General features: G+C 42.9%; 1 protein-coding gene across 1 annotated transcript in view; it reads left to right on the top strand.

Moving 5' to 3' along the window:
* Positions 1–20718, top strand: part of LOC308152391 (pleckstrin homology domain-containing family G member 3) — a 74050-nt gene that overhangs the window by 28714 nt on the left and 24618 nt on the right. The window contains exons 4-9 of the mRNA XM_080525359.1: positions 10893–10993; positions 13608–13677; positions 13900–13946; positions 14363–14513; positions 16531–16662; positions 18324–18506. Coding sequence (XP_080381485.1) covers positions 10893–10993; positions 13608–13677; positions 13900–13946; positions 14363–14513; positions 16531–16662; positions 18324–18506 — 684 coding nt within the window. The remainder of the gene's footprint in view (positions 1–10892; positions 10994–13607; positions 13678–13899; positions 13947–14362; positions 14514–16530; positions 16663–18323; positions 18507–20718) is intronic.

Here is a 20718-nt window from a genome sequence, read left to right as displayed (position 1 = left end):
GTTTCATTAATTCCCACATACTGATTATATTAGCTAGCGTTAAGATTATGGTTTCTGTTAACACTGTTTGGCAGGCAAACTAATGATAACTGATTAATAAGGAGGGCTATGGTTAGGGTTACACATGAGTGATACCACAATGCAGACGTCTGCAGGTGTCTGAGGTGTTCGGGTGTGACCCAGGGTGTGACCCATGGGCTTATTGTAATGGTCCCCTCAGCCCAGTCACAGTCAGTCCCCTTTGGCCTAATTCTAAAGCCAGACACAAATAAAAGTGTCCATGAGACTGACCTCTCAAGGACACTTTTATTTGTGTCTGGCTTTAGAATCAGTCTCAGAGTTGGCACAGGAATAAAAACATCTCACATGTTTTTAGAACCACTGCGAGTTGGAAGAATGAAAACATCTAAAAGTCTATCTGGTCTCTTCATTGATGGGCTGGTCTGTTCATGAATTGGATTTCAATCTCCACACACACACACACACACACACAATGGGAAGGGCTCGTGCTGTGTTGAATCCTGAATCTCACAGCAACTTGAGTACCTCCACAAGAGCTTCGCTGGATGGCTGTCGTTCACTTAGATGGCTAAGCTCATTAGCGCTGTCAAATCAGCTTGAGCGTAAGGGGGGCTTAGCGAGTCGATTATTTCATTGTGTGCGAGAGTGCATGAGCATGTGTCCAGCAGGCTTGTGACTGTGTTTAGCCACATGTCACTGCTTTATCCCATTCTACAAAACAAACTTTTTTCTTCATTCTGCAAAAAAATACTGTTTATTATACTGTTTATTATTAGTTAGTGGACAGCAGTATGTTTCAGGTGTGCGGTGTCTCCAGCCTAGCGACGTCAGCAGCTATTATTAACCCTGTAAGACTTAGACGTCCCGTGCTGTGTGATAATCTCGTTACATGACAACGGGCCTTGACGGGATGATCATGCTGGTCCTTGAACACTCAAGTCAATGTCTTTCGGACCACAGATTACGTACTACTTGCACTCAAGACAGTTTGGACACATTTAAGATACAGAAGGGCACATAGCATGAGGAGTTACTGAACACATAATGATATAAAATTAAACATAATGATACTAAGTTGGGTAATAAGCCATTCCTATGAATTCATACACCCTGGACACATGACTTCTACGTGATACAAGCTTCTTTCCCTCACTCACTCTCACGCTCTCTCTCACACACACACACACACACACACACACACACACACACACACACACACACACAGTGTTATTACAGGTGCTCTCCATGCCCCCTACTCCATACTTCACAAGTCACAAGGAGTGGCCACCACAGTGAGGTGTGTTCTGTTTGTCTAGACCAGCTGGGCTCCCTGATCATAGAGCTAACCCCGAGTCTATGACCTCACACATGCTCACATCCGCCACGTACACACACACACACACACACACACACACACACACACGCACGCACACACACACACACACACACACACACACACACACACACACACACACACACACACACACACACACACACACACACACACACACACACACACACACACACACACACACACACAAATTAGTCCAGAGCTCAGTCAAGCAAAGGAAGGAACTTGATTACAATAGCTGCTCACACACTCATTCTGTCATTACCTTTTGAAAGTATGCGCTGTGACATAAGTATCTTCTGAATATTTTTTCCAGCATGAATAGGCTTTGTATTTACCAGTAGCTGCAACAAGTATTGCAAGAAATGGGGTATTGTCTTTACTAGTTAAATGTAAACCAAGGTCTGTATATAAAATGTGTTGTTTCACCAATCACCACAATATTGTAATGTCATGTTGTTTATCCTCCTGTATCCCAGCTCTTCCATTTGCTCCAATCCGACACCATAAAGTTAGACTGCATTATCCACTTCTCTGTCAAGAGATTGCATGTTTGATTGCTTGACAAAGTCTCAAGAGCCCTTTCGCAGCTTTGCACAAGTCGACCCTTTCAAGAACACTGGACAAGATCCTACTTGGATAACTGGTGTGGCTGTGGCGCAGGAGGTAGAGCCGCTAATGAGCCGTCTAATGATCGCAAGGTTGGCAGATCGGCGGTTCGAGCCCCGGCTGGCCACTTGTCGAAGTGTCCTTGGGAAAGACACTGAAACCCCAAATTGCTCCCAGTGAGCGGGCCGGCGCCTTCCATGGTAGCTTGCTGCCATTGGTGTGTGAATGGTGAATGAGAGGCCGTTGTAAAGCGCTTTGGATAAAGGCGCTATATAAGTGCAGTCCATAACTGATTTCTGGCTTGTGCAAGTGCTCTCAACTTCACAGGCTATTGTTGACCTTGAGCAACCTATTATATAATAAGTTGCATTGGGAAAACAATTAGTACATCAGTGTTGTAAATCTAGTTCATATTACATGGATTAAATGATCAATTAAGGACAGTGAAACATCCTCCTCTATCTCACTCAAAAAACGTTCTTGACAATCTTCTTTTGTCTCTACCCTCTAAGTTTGGATTTGAAATCCAACAATTACAGGTTAAAGTAGAGATTCTCATTATTTGTGTATATTGGTTTCAACATTCAGAAATAAAACACCTTTTAGAAAGTCCCCCTATTTTAAGCCACCAAAAGTGACGAGACAGATTGATCAAATGTCCAAATTAAGCACTCATGTTTAATATTTGGTTGCCAATCGTTTGCATACAATAACTGACTAATGTCTGTGACCCATTACCCCCACCAAATGCTGGGTATCTCTGGTGATGCTCTGCCAGGCCTGTACTGTAGCCGTCTTCAGTTGTTGTCCCTCAGCGATGAAATCTGAGAGAGCACTATGAAATGATATGTTACAGGGAGACAACGATCGCTAGAGGGCACCACCTGTCCATTACCCCGCCTCCGCTGCTCCAAGCTGATGGCAGTGCGTGACGTTAGAATTATAAGGTTCTATCTCCATTTTTGTCCAAATTGAGTTTTTTACACAATCTATTAGTATGCAACATATGCAATGCATTTGTCAAATCAATCAATCAAGTCAAATAAAAAATGTAAATGTACAATCAATATCTCAATGCCCACAACTTTTTTTGCATGATCAAATGTTTTTATTTGATATTGGATACATGGTCTAGGGGTGCAAGTAGCGTGACCAGTGTGACCAGTCGCTAATAAGGGGAGCGGTGGAGAATTTTGTATTGTATTGTGGTTTATTTTTGTATTGTATTGTGGTTTATTTCCACCTATGCAATGCATTCGCCACAGACAAAGTCGCCTACAATAGGGGAAATCAGCCAGCTCGATCTGATCCTGCATAGCAAAAAAGAATCAGGATCATTCTGATTCAGATTAAACGTTTGGAAAAGCTGGGTCCAGATGTAAGATATTTGAGGACCCTCTTCACCAAACCAACAGCACCAAGTAAATGGTAAATGGTAAATGGACTGCACTTATATAGCGCCTTTTTTTCTGCTCCAAAGCGCTTTACAACGGCCTCTCATTCTCCCATTCACACACACATTCACACACCAATGGCGGCAAGCTGCCATGAAAGGCGCTGGCCCAGTCACTGGGAGCAATTTTGGGGTTCAATGTCTTGCCCAAGGACACTTCGACATGTAGCCAGCCGGGGCTCGAACCACTGATCTGCCAACCTTGTGATCATAGACGACTCTACCTCCTGCGCCACAGCCGCCCCAAGTGTCCCAATCTCTCCCCCCGCCTCCTCCCAAGGATGACTTAACCATTCAGGTACATTGCAGAGCATACGCTGCTATTCTACCGGAGAGCCCTAGATACTATTTTCTCTTTCTTATTTTTATTCAATCTTTTACTTTGTGGATTTTGGGTCAAGGGCAGATGCCTGACTTTATTTTCATACAAGCCCTTTAAACATCTGACATGTAAAACGAAACACGGTGCACAGGTTTCACATGCTCTGGAATTCCCCATGAACCTTTGTAAGATGGTAAAATGAACTATTCTGTGCTATTCCACGAAATAATTTCAAGCCCTGGTCTGGGAATATTTGCTTTTCCATTGGAGCAGAAAGCAATGATTTCTCTGCACTACATTTTACAGTGAGGGGGTGTTCCATGTAACAATTAGGACATGTTTATAATGACATCTCCTTTGACACTTACTCTCTACACGTATATTTTGATTAACAATACCTTGGTGACTTGGATTGCTGTCATTGATTCAACTTAACTGTATGTTGGATGATGTAGCCTATGTTGTACAGTATGTAAGTTCTTACAGATTTTTTTACCTAGTGCTATCAGGCCACCCTCTACATCAGTGGAAAGCGGTTGGCTCCATTTGATTTCCACCAGAGAAATGTTCTCCGTCAATCACAGGCTCGCGACAATAAGCAGTCATCTGTGATTCTGCTCGCTCCTCTTTGGCTGTCACCTTCTTCATGCACATCTTACACACAGCCTCGTCATGATTTGCAAATTCGATTTCTTGTCATTCGGTCGGAACCCGAAATGCTTCCAAATTGCAGCAGTTGGGATGGCGCTCGCCATTCTAATTCTCTGTTCTGAGGAGAAGCTGTCACTCACGTTATTTATTTGAAATAACTCACGTTATTTATTTGACAAATTACATTGTTTACAAAGTTCAGTCATCACTTTTATAGCATCTTCAACCACACAGACAGTGGTGCTGGACAAACACTCTTAAGGCGTTTATTATATATAGCAATTTATGACAGTTTTATGACGGTATTGACAAATACCATTGCTATTTCCGAAAGCCACGGTTTACTGTATAACCGCACAGCCCTACTGTCTGTGTTTGTTATTGCCTTGCTGTCAGTCAGCCTCCCTCTTCCTCAAGAGAAACAGATGAGATTGAGAAAGCAGTCACAGTCTCTCACACAGCAGCTGTGTGGATATGGGATACAAGTGAGAGTGGACCCTGAGGAGCTTGTTGTCAGACTGTGGAGGACCTTGACATACAGGGCCTTTGGGATTAGAAGCCCTCCCCCAGAGGCCCACAATGGAAGAGTTAGCCTACATACCCAAGACTGAGGGGGGCGCTAACATGTTGCCTGTAACTGGATGAAAATTGCAAAAATGTTATAGGATGGTATATATTGTAGGTGACATTGGGCCACCAAGAAGTATGGAGTCTTCAACTATAGTCGTGTTCTGTAGTATATATATATATATATATATATATATATATATATATATATATATGAAGCTCAGAAAATGTATGTGATGCGAAGTGTGGAGATAGGTCTGGCTATGCGAGACTACGGCGGACTAACGTTACCAACGAGCCTATGGGCTTGCCACTCGCCAGATTCGGGTTGGGTGCGTTTAAAAAACGCGGATATTTTAGCCTGCTTGTCAGATGTTTTTGGTGTCTACGTCCGTAATAATTCCTCTTTCTTGGGGGGGCGGGGGGTTCCGTTGGGAGGGCGGCCCGCCCCCCCAAGGCAATGGTAGGGGAAACACTGGATGCTGATGTGCAGTGCTAACAGGGGAGTTGTCTTTGCTGGAATAGAAGTGAAAGTGTATACTAGTGGAACACTGTGAAAAAACCTTATGCCTGGGGTCTGATGTGCTTTGCTGATAATACCTTGGACTGCATTCCAGTTGGAATAAAATCTGCCTTGCGCCACCATAGTCAAGCCCACACTTGAAGTAGTAAATAAGTACAGAATCAGATAAACAGTGAGAACGTGTGCATAGGCTACATACGCTTCTGTGGATAAGGATGTTGGAGCACTGTGTGTGTATGTGTATGTGTATGTGTATGTGTATGTGTATGTGTATGTGTATGTGTATGTGTATGTGTATGTGTATGTGTATGTGTGTGTGTGTGTGTGTGTGTGTGTGTGTGTGTGTGATGTTTCTCTTGAGGAAGAGGGAGGCTGACTGACAGCAAGGCAATAACAAACAAAGACAGTAGGGTTGTGTGTGTGTGTGTGTGTGTGTGTGTGTGTGTGTGTGTGTGTGTGTGTGTGCTTTAAAGTACTCGTGTACTCGTAAACAGAAGGGCACCAGACTGTAAAGCTTTGTGTTCTCAATAAATGGAGACATTGTTTATTTTTTATTTTTTTAAAATCAACAATTCAGATGACCAATGCCATGCACATCCACTGACGTTACTCTTAACCACAGTTCGAGGTTCAGATTGCCCTTTCCAATGTTCTCATCCATAACCATTAGTGAGAAAATCACCTGGGCCTATGTCAGTGTTTAAGCCATAAATGCTACCTACTCTCAGCAGGGCCTCAGTTCAAGTCAGATGGTCCCTTGCCCTGACCACTTGTGTTGAGGCTCACACACAGAACTCAAGTTGAGGGGGGATGGCATCCCCCTGAAATAAAAACGGTCAAAATCATCCCCCTTCTAAAACTGCCATCCCCCCTTTCCATCCCTTATGTCATTTTAACAATGAACGTGGTATTACTGCTATTGCAACATTTAGTTTTGCGCATATTGAGTAAAATATTGTGGGTGAGGGGGCACGCACACATGCAATGACATTTTTACCAAGTCACTGAGACTGAAGACACTGACGCTGTGGGGATGCTAAAATTGTCCCCATATGATAAAAATCCACCATCCCCCCTGATTTCCTCTTACAAGTTGAGTACTGCTCACACATAAGTGTTTTCTATCTGTAATTCATCTGTTGTTTATCCTTTCAATCTCTTAAATTCGTTGTGGTCACAGTGCAGGGTCCCATAAAACAGTCTTCTAAATGTTCAGTTTACAGTGTCCATCATAATATGATTATATTATTTGCGCAGGAAATAAACATGTGTGCAGCATATTATTTAGGGAGCTGCAACAAGCCCTTATAGTGCTTACACAGAATGAATAAGATAATTTTTATGTTGACTTGCACCAAATCTGAATACTGTTATGTGGGCAGTACATTCATTAATTAACATTCATTTCTGCTTCTCCATTCAAATGTTGTTCTCCATTCAAATGTCCATTAAAAAATGGTATTGGTCACGTACATCGCATACAGCCGTGATATAGTGAAATGCTTTTATCACTTAGAACTGCCAGTCAAAAGTACAGGGAAATATCTGGGCAAAAGATGAAGATGAATTTCGTGAGCTTAGAATGATAAGGTTCTATCTCCGTTTAGGGTAGTTCAGAGATATTGTGCGTCAAAGTGTTTACATTCCATTATGTTTTGTGAGATGGAACCGTTGTATTTTATGAATTACTAACTCAAAAATGTCAACATTTAAAAAATAACACCACACAGGCATTAATAAACACCAAATGGATCAGATTATGTAAAAAACTAAATTTTGACAAACATGGAGAGAGAACCTTATAATTCTAACCTCACGAGATGTCAGTGGAGGCTTTTAACAGTGCTGGAAGTAAACAATAACACAATCCAGATTACAACATGGAGAGGAGACCAACAGACACTGCTGGACCAGATTGGCTGTTCAGCGCCCTCTAGTGGATGGATCACAAACTGTCATAGACAAATCTGATCCAACCTTATGCTGTTGGGCTGTAGTAGCACTGCTTCAGATGCAAATGCATGTCCCCCAGATAAGAGTGTAGTTGAAGCACAAGGCTATACGAGTTACATACATATAGTTGAGGCCAAAATGATTAGCCCCTTTTGTGAAATCAGACAAAACCCTTAATTTCTCAGTGGAAATACCATTAACAACAAGTGTATATAGTGTATTTGTTTCCAAAATAATAAAGACAAAATGTCCACTAAGCTTGATTAGGATATTTTATTGATGCACTGAGTTGAAACAAGAAACGGAAAAAAATGACACGTCCAAAATGATTAGCCCCCTGGCCATTAATAGTCAATAGTGTACCCTTTCTGAGCCACAACTGACAACAACCTTTAAGGCCCAATCCCGATTCCCTTTTCTACCCCTATGGCTCGTTTTCGAGTGTGACTCGATTTCGAGCCAAGGCCTTCGAACAGAGCCACAAGCCGTCAGGGTTTAAATCTACCCCTATGAAATGGGACAACCCTTCAAGACTGATTACGTCATCAGTAGTATCGTAGAAAAGCATTGACGCTCGCGACTCATTCACAACTTCACTTTTACGCTATCAATCGATCAAACAAGTCATCAAATTAAAAAGAACAATGCTTCATTATCAGACCATGACAGAATAACGGCGCTCTAACCTGTATAAAACCTGTGCTCCTACCCTGCCAGTCTGCACTGCTTTAGGACAACAGTGCAACAACCTCGCGGCTGAACATTAGTTACATTTACGGCGTCATATACCATCAATGGGAAACATGGAAAAATGCATGACTTACAGATTTTATTTTATGACGTTCCGAAATCCGAAGTGACAGGAACGCTGGAGAAACAGCCGCTGTCCACTGCATTAATTAACGACATGTCCTTGATGAGTCTCCCGCTCACTGCCCTCGAATGGCACATCCATCGATAATATTACATAATAACAACTGCTCGGATTAGATTGCGAGTTGTTTTGTTTTCGCAATACAACTATAGCGTCATATACCACCAAGGGGGGGGGGGATTCGCGCTTATCATGCACAATATCAGCCTGTGGATAGATAACTTTAGATAGATAACTTTACATTAAATATGTCTACCATCATCCGCTGTCAAACACCACAATTTATTTCTAAATAAACATGATTGTACATCTCTGAAATGTTAATCGCGCGCCGATGTATTTCTATGGGGAAGGCTGTGCTTGACGATTCCATTGGACTGACGCGGGGCAGAGGAACAGGGTGACTGTCTGTCACCCTGTGACAAACGCGCAGATATGAGTGCTCCGGTGTCCTGCTTTGGTAGTCTAATGGAAGTGATCAGGTAGGCTACCAGTCCTCTACTGCTAAACCCGAATGCGCTGGACTGTGGAACTTTCTATGTTAAGCATAGGCACAAGCGTAGGCACCTCGGCATAACAGCGATTTTTTGGTTATGCTTGTTGTAAAGAAAAGGTCTATAATGCATTGAAATGACATTAGTACATCAGACATTAAACATTAGACATCAGATATGGAAATATGTCATATGCGCGACTGTCCACAAATCAGCCTGTAACGTTAGACACAGCACCTCGACATAAAAGCGATTTTTTTTGGTTATGCTTGTTATAAATAAAAGGTCTATAATGCATTGTAATGACATTAAACTAAGATAATAAGATGGTTATCATAATTTTTCTAATTTTATTAATAAGTAATTACAGAGAAAGTAAAATGACATTTCCGCATTGAATAGAGCGACATAACATTTCTGTAGATGATTCGCAATGCATCCTGGAATCAAGGGGTAGCGTACCCCTATGGCTTCAAAGCTAGTCTGGTCCTGGAATCGCTCGAAATGAAGCCATAGTTAGGCCTCCAAATGAAGCCATGGCTCGATGAATTATGAATTGGGACACCCCTACCCCTAAACGTGAACGCGCAAAACGAAGCCATAGGGGTGAAAACGAAGCCGTAGGGGTGAATTGGGATTGGCCCTTAGAGTAGTTCTTTACTAGGTTGGCACAGGTCTCTTGAGGGATTTTGGCCCATTCTTCCATTGCAAATTGTTCCAGCTGGTCCAAATTGCGTGGTTTCCAAGCATGGACATTCACTTTGAGCACCCGCTTCAGATTCTCAATAGGATTGAGATCTGGGCTCTGTGCGGGCCACTCCAGTTCCTTGGTTTGGGTGTCCTTTAGGAACTGTTGGACCAATTGTGATGTATGCTTTGGGTCATTATCTTGTTGGAAGACCCGGCGGCAACCTAAGCCTAGACTAAGACCACATTTCTTCATATTATCCCTCAAAATGTCAACATAATTTTCTTTTTTCATGATGCCATGCACCCAAACAAGGCTCCCTGTGCCTGAGGCTGCAAAACAGCCCCACATTATGATGCTCCCACCACCATGTGGGAACTGTGTTCTTAGGGTTGAAGGCCTCTCCCTTTGTTCGCCAAACATAAGCAACATCCATGTGCCCAAACAGTTCCAGTTTAGTCTCATCAGATCAAAGCCTTCCAAAACTCATCTTTACCTTTCAAATGTTCACTGGCAAACCTCAGTCTGGCTCTGATGTTTTTGAGTGAAGGGGTTCTTCTGGGACGATGGCCCTGAAGCCCACCACAATGAAGAGCCCTTGCAACTGTGTTCCTTGAAACATCAACTCCAGTAGAGGCCAGATCAGCAACAATCATCTTGGCAGATGATTCTTGCTGACATCTCTGACTATTTAGCTCTCCAGAGTTCTTGAAATCTTGCGCTTTCGACCACGCCCATGTTTGTTTCTTACAGAATTTGTCTTCTTGTACTTAGCAATGATGCAACGTACAGCGGTTCTAGACACTGTGAACTGTTTGGAAATTGCAGTATAGCCTTCCCTCTTATCATGAGCCTCCACTATCTTCTTTCTGAGCTCAAGACTGATTTCCTTTGTCTTTGGCATGGTGAGTAAGAGTAGTAGTATAGTCCCTCTCAATAATGTTTTCAAGTGCCCTGTTTCTTGGAGTCCTTTTATGCTGATTGAATGCTCAGGTGTTGTTTGAAAGCTGATTTGTTGATTAGGTGTGTTTTGAAAGCAGAAAATTGACATGGGGGCTAATATTTCTGACCACCACATGTTTCACTATATTTGATATAAAGCAAGCCTAAAAACTTAATTTATATTCCAAAATGTACCAAAAGCTACTAAATAGCACTGGTGAATGTTTGATTATATCAAGTTTTATCAATGCTGCAAACATTGGGAAGAATTTTAGGAAAATGTTCCATAATTCCTGGGGGGCTAATCATTTTGGCCTCAACTGTATATACACACTGCAAAGGTCTCTTTCAACACTACACTTCCATATTGTGCCTTTTCCAATCTTGACAGTTGCATTTTAAATGTTGTCTTGTAACTGAGTGTATCTCTGTATGTGTTTATAGGACTACCTGGCCCACATCATCGACCAGCCAGACCTCCCGGTCAGGCCAGAGCTGGTGTGTGCCCTGTTCGGAAACATTGAGGATATTTACGAGTTCAACAGGTAAACCCCCACAGCAAACCCATCCCTACTGATTCATATCAGTCCTGTGTGCATTTGTTAACATTATTTCTGCTCAGTGTTATGCTGTTTCATCCTGCATACAAAGCAGGTGAGGATGCCTGGTGTCACACATTGAATGTATGAGAGGACAGTTTTAATAATCAGCTGATGGGGTGTGAATTGTGAGGAAGTGTGGATTTCCAAGCTGTGCGCGGTTGACCTTGTGAATGATGGAGGGATATTTGATGAGAAAGTTGAGGGGCCCACATTAACACAGACACACACACACCCCTACTACACACACACACACACACACACACACACACACACACACACACACACACACACACACACACACTCACACACACACACACACACACACACAAATAACAATGCAGGCCCATGCCCTGCTGACATGCCCTCTCTCCCTTCTTCTCCTACTTTCCTGTCTGTCTTCACTGAATCTGTCCAATAAAATAAAAAATATGAGTGCGACTGCCCCACTCAGAAAAAAAGAACGAAAAAAAAGAGGACTGGTAGAGGTTACAGGGTGTCAGGAACACTTTAAGTCTTTGGATATCGATGCACGAGTACAAGCAATCTCTGCATACTCATGGAACTAACTACAGTACACTGAGTTTAGGTTAGTCTGCAGTTTGTGTGAAACCAGTGCCCTCCAGTATTTATATAGTATACCTTCATGTCCGACCATGCGACCGATGATTGTGATGTACACTGTATGTACACTGCACAAGCCTACATCACATTGTGATTGTTAGGGTTATGTTCCATTTAAGTATATCTATGTCAACCGAGACTTTCTGCACAAACTGATGAACAACCAGGAGGCGGGCGACATGACATGGCATTTAAGTGCCTTGCTATTTTGATCATCCTGTCTCGAACCTACAGCAAGGGCAACCAGTCTGGAACAAATTGACCCATTCGATTTATTTTGTTCTGGCACACTCACTGTTGAAACAGAAGAGACATTTGAGTCCTGTTGATGTTGTACTGAATGAATACAACTCTTCTCTCCTACATATCTCACCAGAGGCAAGGGTATGAGCAATAATGTGTCTTTCGCTTCAGAGGGGTAGACTCATTCTTTGCAATCCATGCCACAATCCTATCCTTCAGAGTGCTCACCACAAATCGTGACGTTAGAATTATAAGGTTCTAGCTCCATTTTTGTCAAAATTGAGTTTTTTTTACATAATCTGATCCATTAGGTTTTTATTAATGCCTGTGTGGTGTTATTTTTAAAATGTTGACATTTTTTAGTTAGTAATTCATAAAATACAAAGGTTCCATCTCACAAAACATAATGGAATGGAAAAACGTTGACGCTCAATATCTCTGAACTACCCTAAACGGAGATAGAACCTTATAATTCTAAGCTCACGAAATTCATCTTCATCTTTTGCCCAGATATTTCCCTGTACTGTAATGTGTTACAGGTATATGCATTCTGGTCATACTTCTCAGGTAGCCCCCTGCATTTTCCTTTCTTCTAGCTCCAGATGGTTAAATCATTTCCAGCCCCTTGCTGCTTATGTCTTTACTTCTGTCTAGCCTAGCCTTCTTTCATTCACTCTTCCTTCAGCTCATACCCCTCTTCTTCCCCCTTTTCCTTCTTCCTTTCTCTTCCCTCTCGGCTTCTCCAAGTCTCATACACAGCAGTTTGTGGGGTGGCTGTGGCGCAGGAGGTAGAGTCGCCGCCTAATGATCACAAGGTTGGCAGATCGGCCGTTCGAGCCCCGGCTGGCCACATGTCGAAGTGTCCTTGGGCAAGACACTGAACCCCAAAATTGCTCCCAGTGAGCGGGGCCGCGCCTTGCATGTGTGAATTGGTGTGTGAATGGGTGAATGAGAGGCCGTTGTAAAGCGCTTTGGAGCAGCTTTGGAGCAGCAAAAAGGCGCTATATAAGTGCAGTCCATTCACCATTTAAAACCGTGTTCCTTTTTTGAGACAGAAGCAGTGTTTAGCCATGCTAGTCCTGCAGTCAATACCAAATAACATATTGTCGGTTCCCCACATCAGTCCTTGTTTGCCAAACTGACACATCTGTGTTGTGACTGTTAAGTCTAACCGGCAGGGCTGTTGTTGCTACTCCAGTGGCTCGAGATGGTAAGTTATGGTTTTGCACATTTTAAGTGAGTGGAGAAGTGCATGCTAGCACTGAAGGCTTGGTGTGCTGTGTGCTGTGCGGTTTGGTTTGCTGTGTCTCTTCTTGTGTGGTAAAGGTCTCCACTGTGATTTGGACTCATTGTCCCCTGTGGTCCGGGCCCAAAGTATATAACGTTGGACAAAAGCATGGAGACAAAGCCTAAACAACATTTAACCCTTCTTTCTCCCATTTCATCTGAGCTTTTACAAATGTCGATGTACCTCAGAATTGGTAATATACTTAACATAAGCCAGTCATGTCTGCTGTCTTTGTTTTACCAATGTGATTGGAATCCCTCATGACATTTGCAGCCTTTTTTCAAGGGTGTTTCTCATTTGAGTACATAGAGTACTGTATAATTAATCCATATGATTGTCTTTAAAAAAAAAAATCAATCTCAGTAGGCCTCAATCTTGACCTCTCCCCTCTGATCTCTGTTCCAGTGAGCTGCTGCAGTGCCTGGACATGTGTGACAACGACCCTGTTGCCATCGCCAGGTGCTTTGTGATGAAGGTTAGTGTAATCCCTCTACCACTGCGTTACGCATTGTTCCCTTGTAGAGTTAACGAGGCAACCTGTACTGGGATAGGACTATCTACTATTACAAGGTTCCACTTCTTGTTTCAATGCTCTGTTCCAGGTCTTTAAAGCAATAGTTCTCTCTCATACTGTAATTATGTAGTGGAAATGTGTTGTATAGCGGATGTTCATGTCATGATTTATTTCCTCTCTCAGAGCGAGTACTTTGAGATATACACACAGTACTGCACCAACTACCCAAAGTAAGTAAAGTGATTTAGACATTTTGATTGTTGGATTCTGGAGTTAACAGGCTAGAGGAAGAGGAAGAGATGGAGACATTCAATAATATAATGGTCCTTGGTAGAATATATTGGGCCTACATACTCATGCTCCAGTGTTTTAGTTTTTTATTGCTCTGGTATTTTCTGTCAGTGGCCTTACTATTCTTTACATAACTAACAGTTAATACTCCTCAGTCACTTAGCCTGGAACCCTACTTTAGAGATAATGTAATCTGATTTTCAAACCCGAATTATGCCCATTATTTACTGTAGCTGAAAGAAGTTTGAAGAATCGAAAGAAATATAAAATATACAACAAAAATAATAATGTGATATTGCTTCTTGTTTGGGTTTTTTTGCTTGTTTTTTTTACTGATCCTGTCTCCTCCTCGTAGCTCTGTAGCTGCTCTGACCGACTGCATGAGGAACAAATCTCTAGCCAAGTTCTTCCGTGAGAGGCAGGCCTCTCTGAAACGCTCCCTTCCACTGGGCTCTTACCTGCTCAAGCCGGTCCAGAGGATCCTCAAATACCACCTGCTGCTCCAGGTAAAACCCCAACTGGCCTGGGAGAGGAAGGGATAGATGTACTCTGAACACAGTTGTCTTCTTCAGTCTTGGTCTTGTGGACCTATATGCATATTTGAATGTTGATACCCCCCAAATCACAGAGCTGAGAAATCCGGCCTCAAAGTATTCACGGCCTTTTTTCACAGAGCTAAATGGGTGGGAACAATAGGTGCAGGCTTTTGTTCAAGCCCCTACACATCACAGTCAACTAATAAAGGTGTGTTATTACTGTACTTGTCTGGGCCAGGCTTGAAGAACCGAGAGTTTTTCTAATTGACCTTTACAACAAACCTGCAGAACATCCTTGACACTGTCAAACCTTAGACCAGATTTAGGTCATGTTCTCACATGAAAGTCCGAATCATGACCCGGAGCAAGTGGATGAGATTGATGATAAATTATTTCTCTGATTTGCGTTCTCACAGCCCTTTATGTAAACGAAGTAACATACGCAATCGAAGCAACAGACATGGTAGTTGAAAATTGCCCATTCGTCCCGCTGTTATCCAGATCAACACGCATGCGCTGCTGTTTTCCTATACACAGCCTCGATGCGTCGTTTCTAACTGGAGCGAAACCACCCTTTTCAAGCGGAGCATGTGTTGGTTGTTTGCTCCGGGAGCGACTTCGAATGCGCATTCTCACAACTCCAAACGACGCAGAGCAAAGCATATTTTATCCTAAACTCCGATTCCAAGTGAAGCAAATGTTCTAATGAGAACACACCCTTAAAGCCCTTGCACACCAATGCGTTTTTTACGTGCGTTTTTTACGTCCGTTAAAAAAATAAATTAGAACTCATGTTGTGTCAATCACGCTTGCACACCGAATCCGTAATATTCGTCCGTCCCCAAAAAAATCGGAACAGGTTCGATTTTCTGCGTTTTCCGCGTCCGTCAAAAGCCTTTTGAGAGTTGTTTTTGACCACTCCGCCATGGTATAGAGGGACACATCATCAAATTAGAACTGCAGGACAGTTGGATTAATGTTTACGGAAGTACATGTCTCAAGTATTATCTCGGCGGTTAGTCGAGTGAAAGAAAAACAACATACAGATGATAATTCACACAATATAATACCACGAAAGCCTACGGCACTAAACAATAACATTCATTTGGGCAGCATCATACTCAAACTCAGGCAGAAGGGCAAGGTCTGGGCAGGTGCACACACTGTCAGACTGCCAGTGCATCATACAGGTACATCATTCAGCATGGTTATAGCGGTTTCTTTTTCTATTCTACTATTCAATTTCTACTTCTGCTGTCTGCGTCTCCCTGGGTATTCCAGATGGCAAACAGTAAAGAAATGCCACAATATACCAGGACTTAAGAAACGAGATGTCCAACAAAGGATTTGACAAACCCTGGCCTATTTTGCGCAACAAGTAGACTCTGATGCAGCGGAGACAGGGTTGCCAGATGGGCTGGTTTTTGGTCGATTTAGCCGTTTTTAGACTGTGGTTAGGTTGGAAATTCTCAATCCCATCTGGCAACCCTGAGCGGAGAGTATACAAATGGTATGATTACAGATATCACCCTGCAGGACATGCACACCACGCTTTGTTAAAAGAAATAAAGATTTATTATACTTTTCTACTGATAATACATTCTACTGATGTGGTCTACCATTTGGTTTTAGTTATATTGCTCCCAGTTGTTTGTACCTTTTGCTAAATCAAGCATTTAGAATGTAGAGTGCATATTGGGAAAGTTCGCAACGTAAAAAAACGCAACGGTCTCCGCAACGGACCGGTGTGCAAGGTCTCTGTGCGCAACGTTTTTTCCGGATGACGGATTTAAATATACGCATGCGAAAACGCACGCATTGGTGTGCAAAGACCTTTAGTCTCAAGCAGTGCTAGAGCGTCACAGCTGCCTAATGCTATCTGCTAGTTCATAAAGCAGTTTAGAATGTCTACATATGTGATGGAACCAGACCTGACAGACAAGTGCACATACTGAGTCGTCTTCACTACCTTGTGTTCCCCCTGCAGGAGATAGCCAAGCACTTTGACCCTGAGGAGGAAGGCTATGAGGTGGTGGAGGAGGCCATCTACACTATGACTGGTGTGGCCTGGTACATCAACGACATGAAGAGGAAGCATGAGCATGCAGTCCGACTGCAGGTCAGCAGCACCCTCCCCCCTCTCTCACGCACGCACACACACACTTACACACTTTCACACATACACACACCAAATCTATACACAAAATTACAGACATTCTCACCCCTTGCTTTTACACACTGGCTGATCCATGTGGTCACTGAACAAGCCCTTACAGCCATTTACATATGAACCAATTAACCATTCGACAGATGGTCAATCTCTCATCTTGTACTATTATTACACTCCAATTAGGCAGCAGCAGATCACCGCTGTGGACGTCAGAGACTCTGATCAGCAATTAGTGACTATCAACTAGACTGTGTAGTTGAAACCTGCCCGCTCTTGGCAGGGTTCGACAGTAACGCTGGATATTTTTACCTGTGTGCAGGAAGAACAACAGACGGCGCAGGCGCGAGACCAGACTAGATGATCGTGGAGTGAAGATATTATCAAAGCGGACGCGCCTGTCGATCACCCGTCCGCTTTGATAATATCTTCACTCCACGATCATCTAGTCTGGTCTCGCGCCTGCGCCGTCTGTTGTTCTTCCTGCACACAGGTAAAAATATCCAGGATCCAGCAGCGTCGTCGGGCTCGCGCAAACAAACCCCCAACAAAGTAAAAAAGCGTTACTGTTGAACCCTGCTTGGTTTTCCACTCTGTTAAATCAGATCTTTTTCTGTTGGATCTATAAAAAGCTGTCATTGACCTGCCTGTTGCAGAGGGGCAACATGACACAGTCAGCCCTGGTCCGCCCACACAGCATCTCTGGCGGGGGGGGGGGGCGGGGGAGGTTGTTGTGGAAGGCCATATAAAAATGAAGAGCAGCTAGCTACGACTTGTGTCCGTTGATCTCAGGGCTACTTCAATATGTAGCAATTGCAACGGCTTGTCAGTGCTGTTGGGATTAAGTTCATGAGGTCTCTGCTTTTAGAGTTTTTTAAAGAGGGTTAGGGAGATTGGCACTAGTTGATATGCCCTTAATATCCAGACATTTCCGTATTGATTTAAAATTAGGCAATTACCGGTAATGATTGAAGAAGAATATATTAACACACAGGATATATTAACGGCTGTGGCTCAGCCGGTAAAGCCAGCGTCTAATGATCGCAAAGTCGGCAGCTCGCAGCGGTTGGAATCCCCAGCTGCCCACGTGTCGAAGTGTCCCTGAGCAAGGCACTGAACCCTTAATTGCTCCAGGGTCGCCTTCAATGGCTCTCTCCCTTTCCCTTTCCTTTCCTTAAGGGAGATTTGAGAGACACTACAACAGCCGTGCCTATTTTACCTACTAGTAGAGCCGCCTTGGGGGTCAAATAGACCCCTTTTTAGAATGTAAATCTGCTATTTACACACAGAGATCACTAGAGGGCGCTTCTTTTTTAGCCTGCCTCCTACACAGAAAAACTGCAAAACAGCTTTATACTATCTTATCCTGAAGTGATTTAGAAAATGTAAGGATACTGAGTGGTAGAACGCACATATCTAGGAAAAGTCATGAAAGGAGGGTCCTGAAATTTGATCGAGTGCAAAGATAGAACCTTGCACCTTGATAAAGAGAGGAAAGATGAGAGAGATTACCCGTAAGAGCAATGATATTTATAGTTACACCTGTGCTTCGACTAGACCATAGACACAACCATTGGTGCCTCTTTCTAACAAGCTAGGGTTGTGTTGTCCAGGAGATCCAGTCCCTCCTGATCAACTGGAAAGGGCCTGACCTGACCATGTATGGGGAACTGGTCCTGGAAGGCACGTTCAAGGTGCACAGAGCGAAGAACGAGCGCACACTCTTTCTCTTCGACCGCATGCTCCTCATCACCAAGCGCCGCGGAGAGCACTATGTCTACAAGACCCACATCTCGGTGAGTGAGGCTCACTGGTGGTCAAGCGTTCGTGATGTTAGAATTATAAGGTTCTATCTCAATTTTTGTCAACATTTAGTTTTTTACATAATCTGATCCATCAGGTGTTTATTAATGCCTGTGTGGTGTTATTTTTTAAATGTTGAAATCTTTGAGTTAGTAATTCATAAAATACAAAGGTTCCATCTCACAAAACATAATGGAATGTAAAAATTTTGACGCTCAATATCTCTGAACTACCCTAAACGGAGATAGAACCTTATAATTCTGAGCTCACGCGTTGGGGAACAAGTATGGCAAAAACAGCTGATAGTATGCCTGGTGTTGTGGTTTAATAATGAGACTCAAGATAGGAACTTGCTTTAAATCTAGGTATAATATTTAATAAAGAAAATGGTCTTTCACAACTCGAGTTGGACCCAGCCCACTTAAGATAGACTGAAGTGCCCACTTACATCTCTCATATAGTAAAACAGCGATAGGAGTCCGCATTCCATAAATGTTGGAACATTGGAACAATGTTGGACAAGGTCTTCATATCACACTGTACACTGGGTCAACATAGTCACAACATTGATAACGAGTAGGGATGCACGATATGCATTTTTTCCAACCGATACCGATAACCAATGTTTACCCGCTTCTCGTGGCCGATAACCGTTATGATAACCGATATGAGAACAGATATAATTTCACTGTTGATAACCAGTAGTTCATGCACACCTGAAGGTAAGAAAGGCTGTCATCCAGGAAACCGGAAACAAATGCTGCTAACAGCTAGCGGCTAACAAAGCACAGCACTACGGAAATTTAAACTGTATTTTAATAACATCACAACATGCTAAAAACACATAACTACACATAATTAGATGATCACACAGTCCTTGCTTTTGAACACGTCCTAAAACGAAAGTATATTTACAAGCCATGTAAACCGATAGCCGATTACCTCCGGACAACAATAACAATGAATCAATTCGGTTGTTAAGTCGTAACGTGTTTCCGGGTCCAACGTTGGCTGAGGCGCTCTCTTCGAAATGACTCAGTAATAATAATAATTCATTATATTTATATAGCGCTTTTCCGAGGCTCAAAGACACTGACAAATATGGGAAAAACGGGAAAGTGCTGCGTTCCTTGTTGTATGAATAGATCAGAGTCTAAAAAACGATTGAACTGTCATTTTACCGCTGTAGTACACTGGTATTATGGTGCAGGGAATTTCTGGTTTGGACCCGGAAATTGCTAAACGTCACGTTTGACGTCAGACTTAACAACCGAATTCCTCAAAGTATACATATTAAGAGAGCTATTTATAGAGGTTTCACATATGCGAGAGGTGTAGCCCATATACAGTATGCATTGTGCGCATATTATGTGCATATACGACACGCGTGAAGCATTTCTGCGACACGCGTTTCTGTTAACTGTTTTCGTTCCCTCATCGCTGTATTCAATGCCAAAATCATATTCCTTCCATACAGCGTGCTTGCAATGGTGAATCTTCAGGTGACTTATGATATTCGTTGTGTTGCAACTCGTAGACCTTTGCCCTCCTCTCCGAACTTTTGCCGAACATGAATTGCAAATTGCAAACGCACTATCTGCCTCAGAAACTCTGAAAAAATGTCCACACTGTTTCGCTCTCGTCTCTACACTGTGTGGCTGTACGCAGGCGCAATATCATGAGCGCTACAACCGGAACCGGAAATATTTCCGGCTTCATATTATCGGCTCTATATCGGCTAAAATGTAATAAAACCGATAAATATTTAATAACATTAATTTCCCAATATCGGGCCGATAAATATCGGCGCCAATAATATCGTGCATCCCTAATAACGAGTCTGCATTCCATCACTGTCCACGAACACAAGGACCCCAATTGAAATAAGCCAGTGGCTTTCTTGGGTTTTTATCCTTTTAGTTGACCTTGTATGTAATATGTACTCTCATGTACCTACTTCTGCAAATCTTCTAATAAAGTTTTCAATCAATCAATCAAGCCCTGGAGCAGGGCCCCGCGCTCATGGACAGGACCGGACCAGACTCTCCCAACAATGCCATACATGCCATATACAGTATATGAAAAATCCATGACACTGGCCACTCTGTTGTCCTTGCCGTCTTGACCAGCTTCCTCTCCGTTTCCTCTTTCTTTCATGACTACTAATATGAAAGGACTTGATACAGTGCCTCCTGGAAGTTTTCC

This window comes from Nansenia antarctica, assembly GCF_963989245.1.
Source record: "Nansenia antarctica genome assembly, chromosome: 3".
NCBI lineage: Eukaryota > Metazoa > Chordata > Actinopteri > Argentiniformes > Microstomatidae > Nansenia > Nansenia antarctica.
The sequence above is the reverse complement of the archived record's forward strand: the minus strand, read 5'-3'. Positions and strand labels throughout refer to the sequence as shown.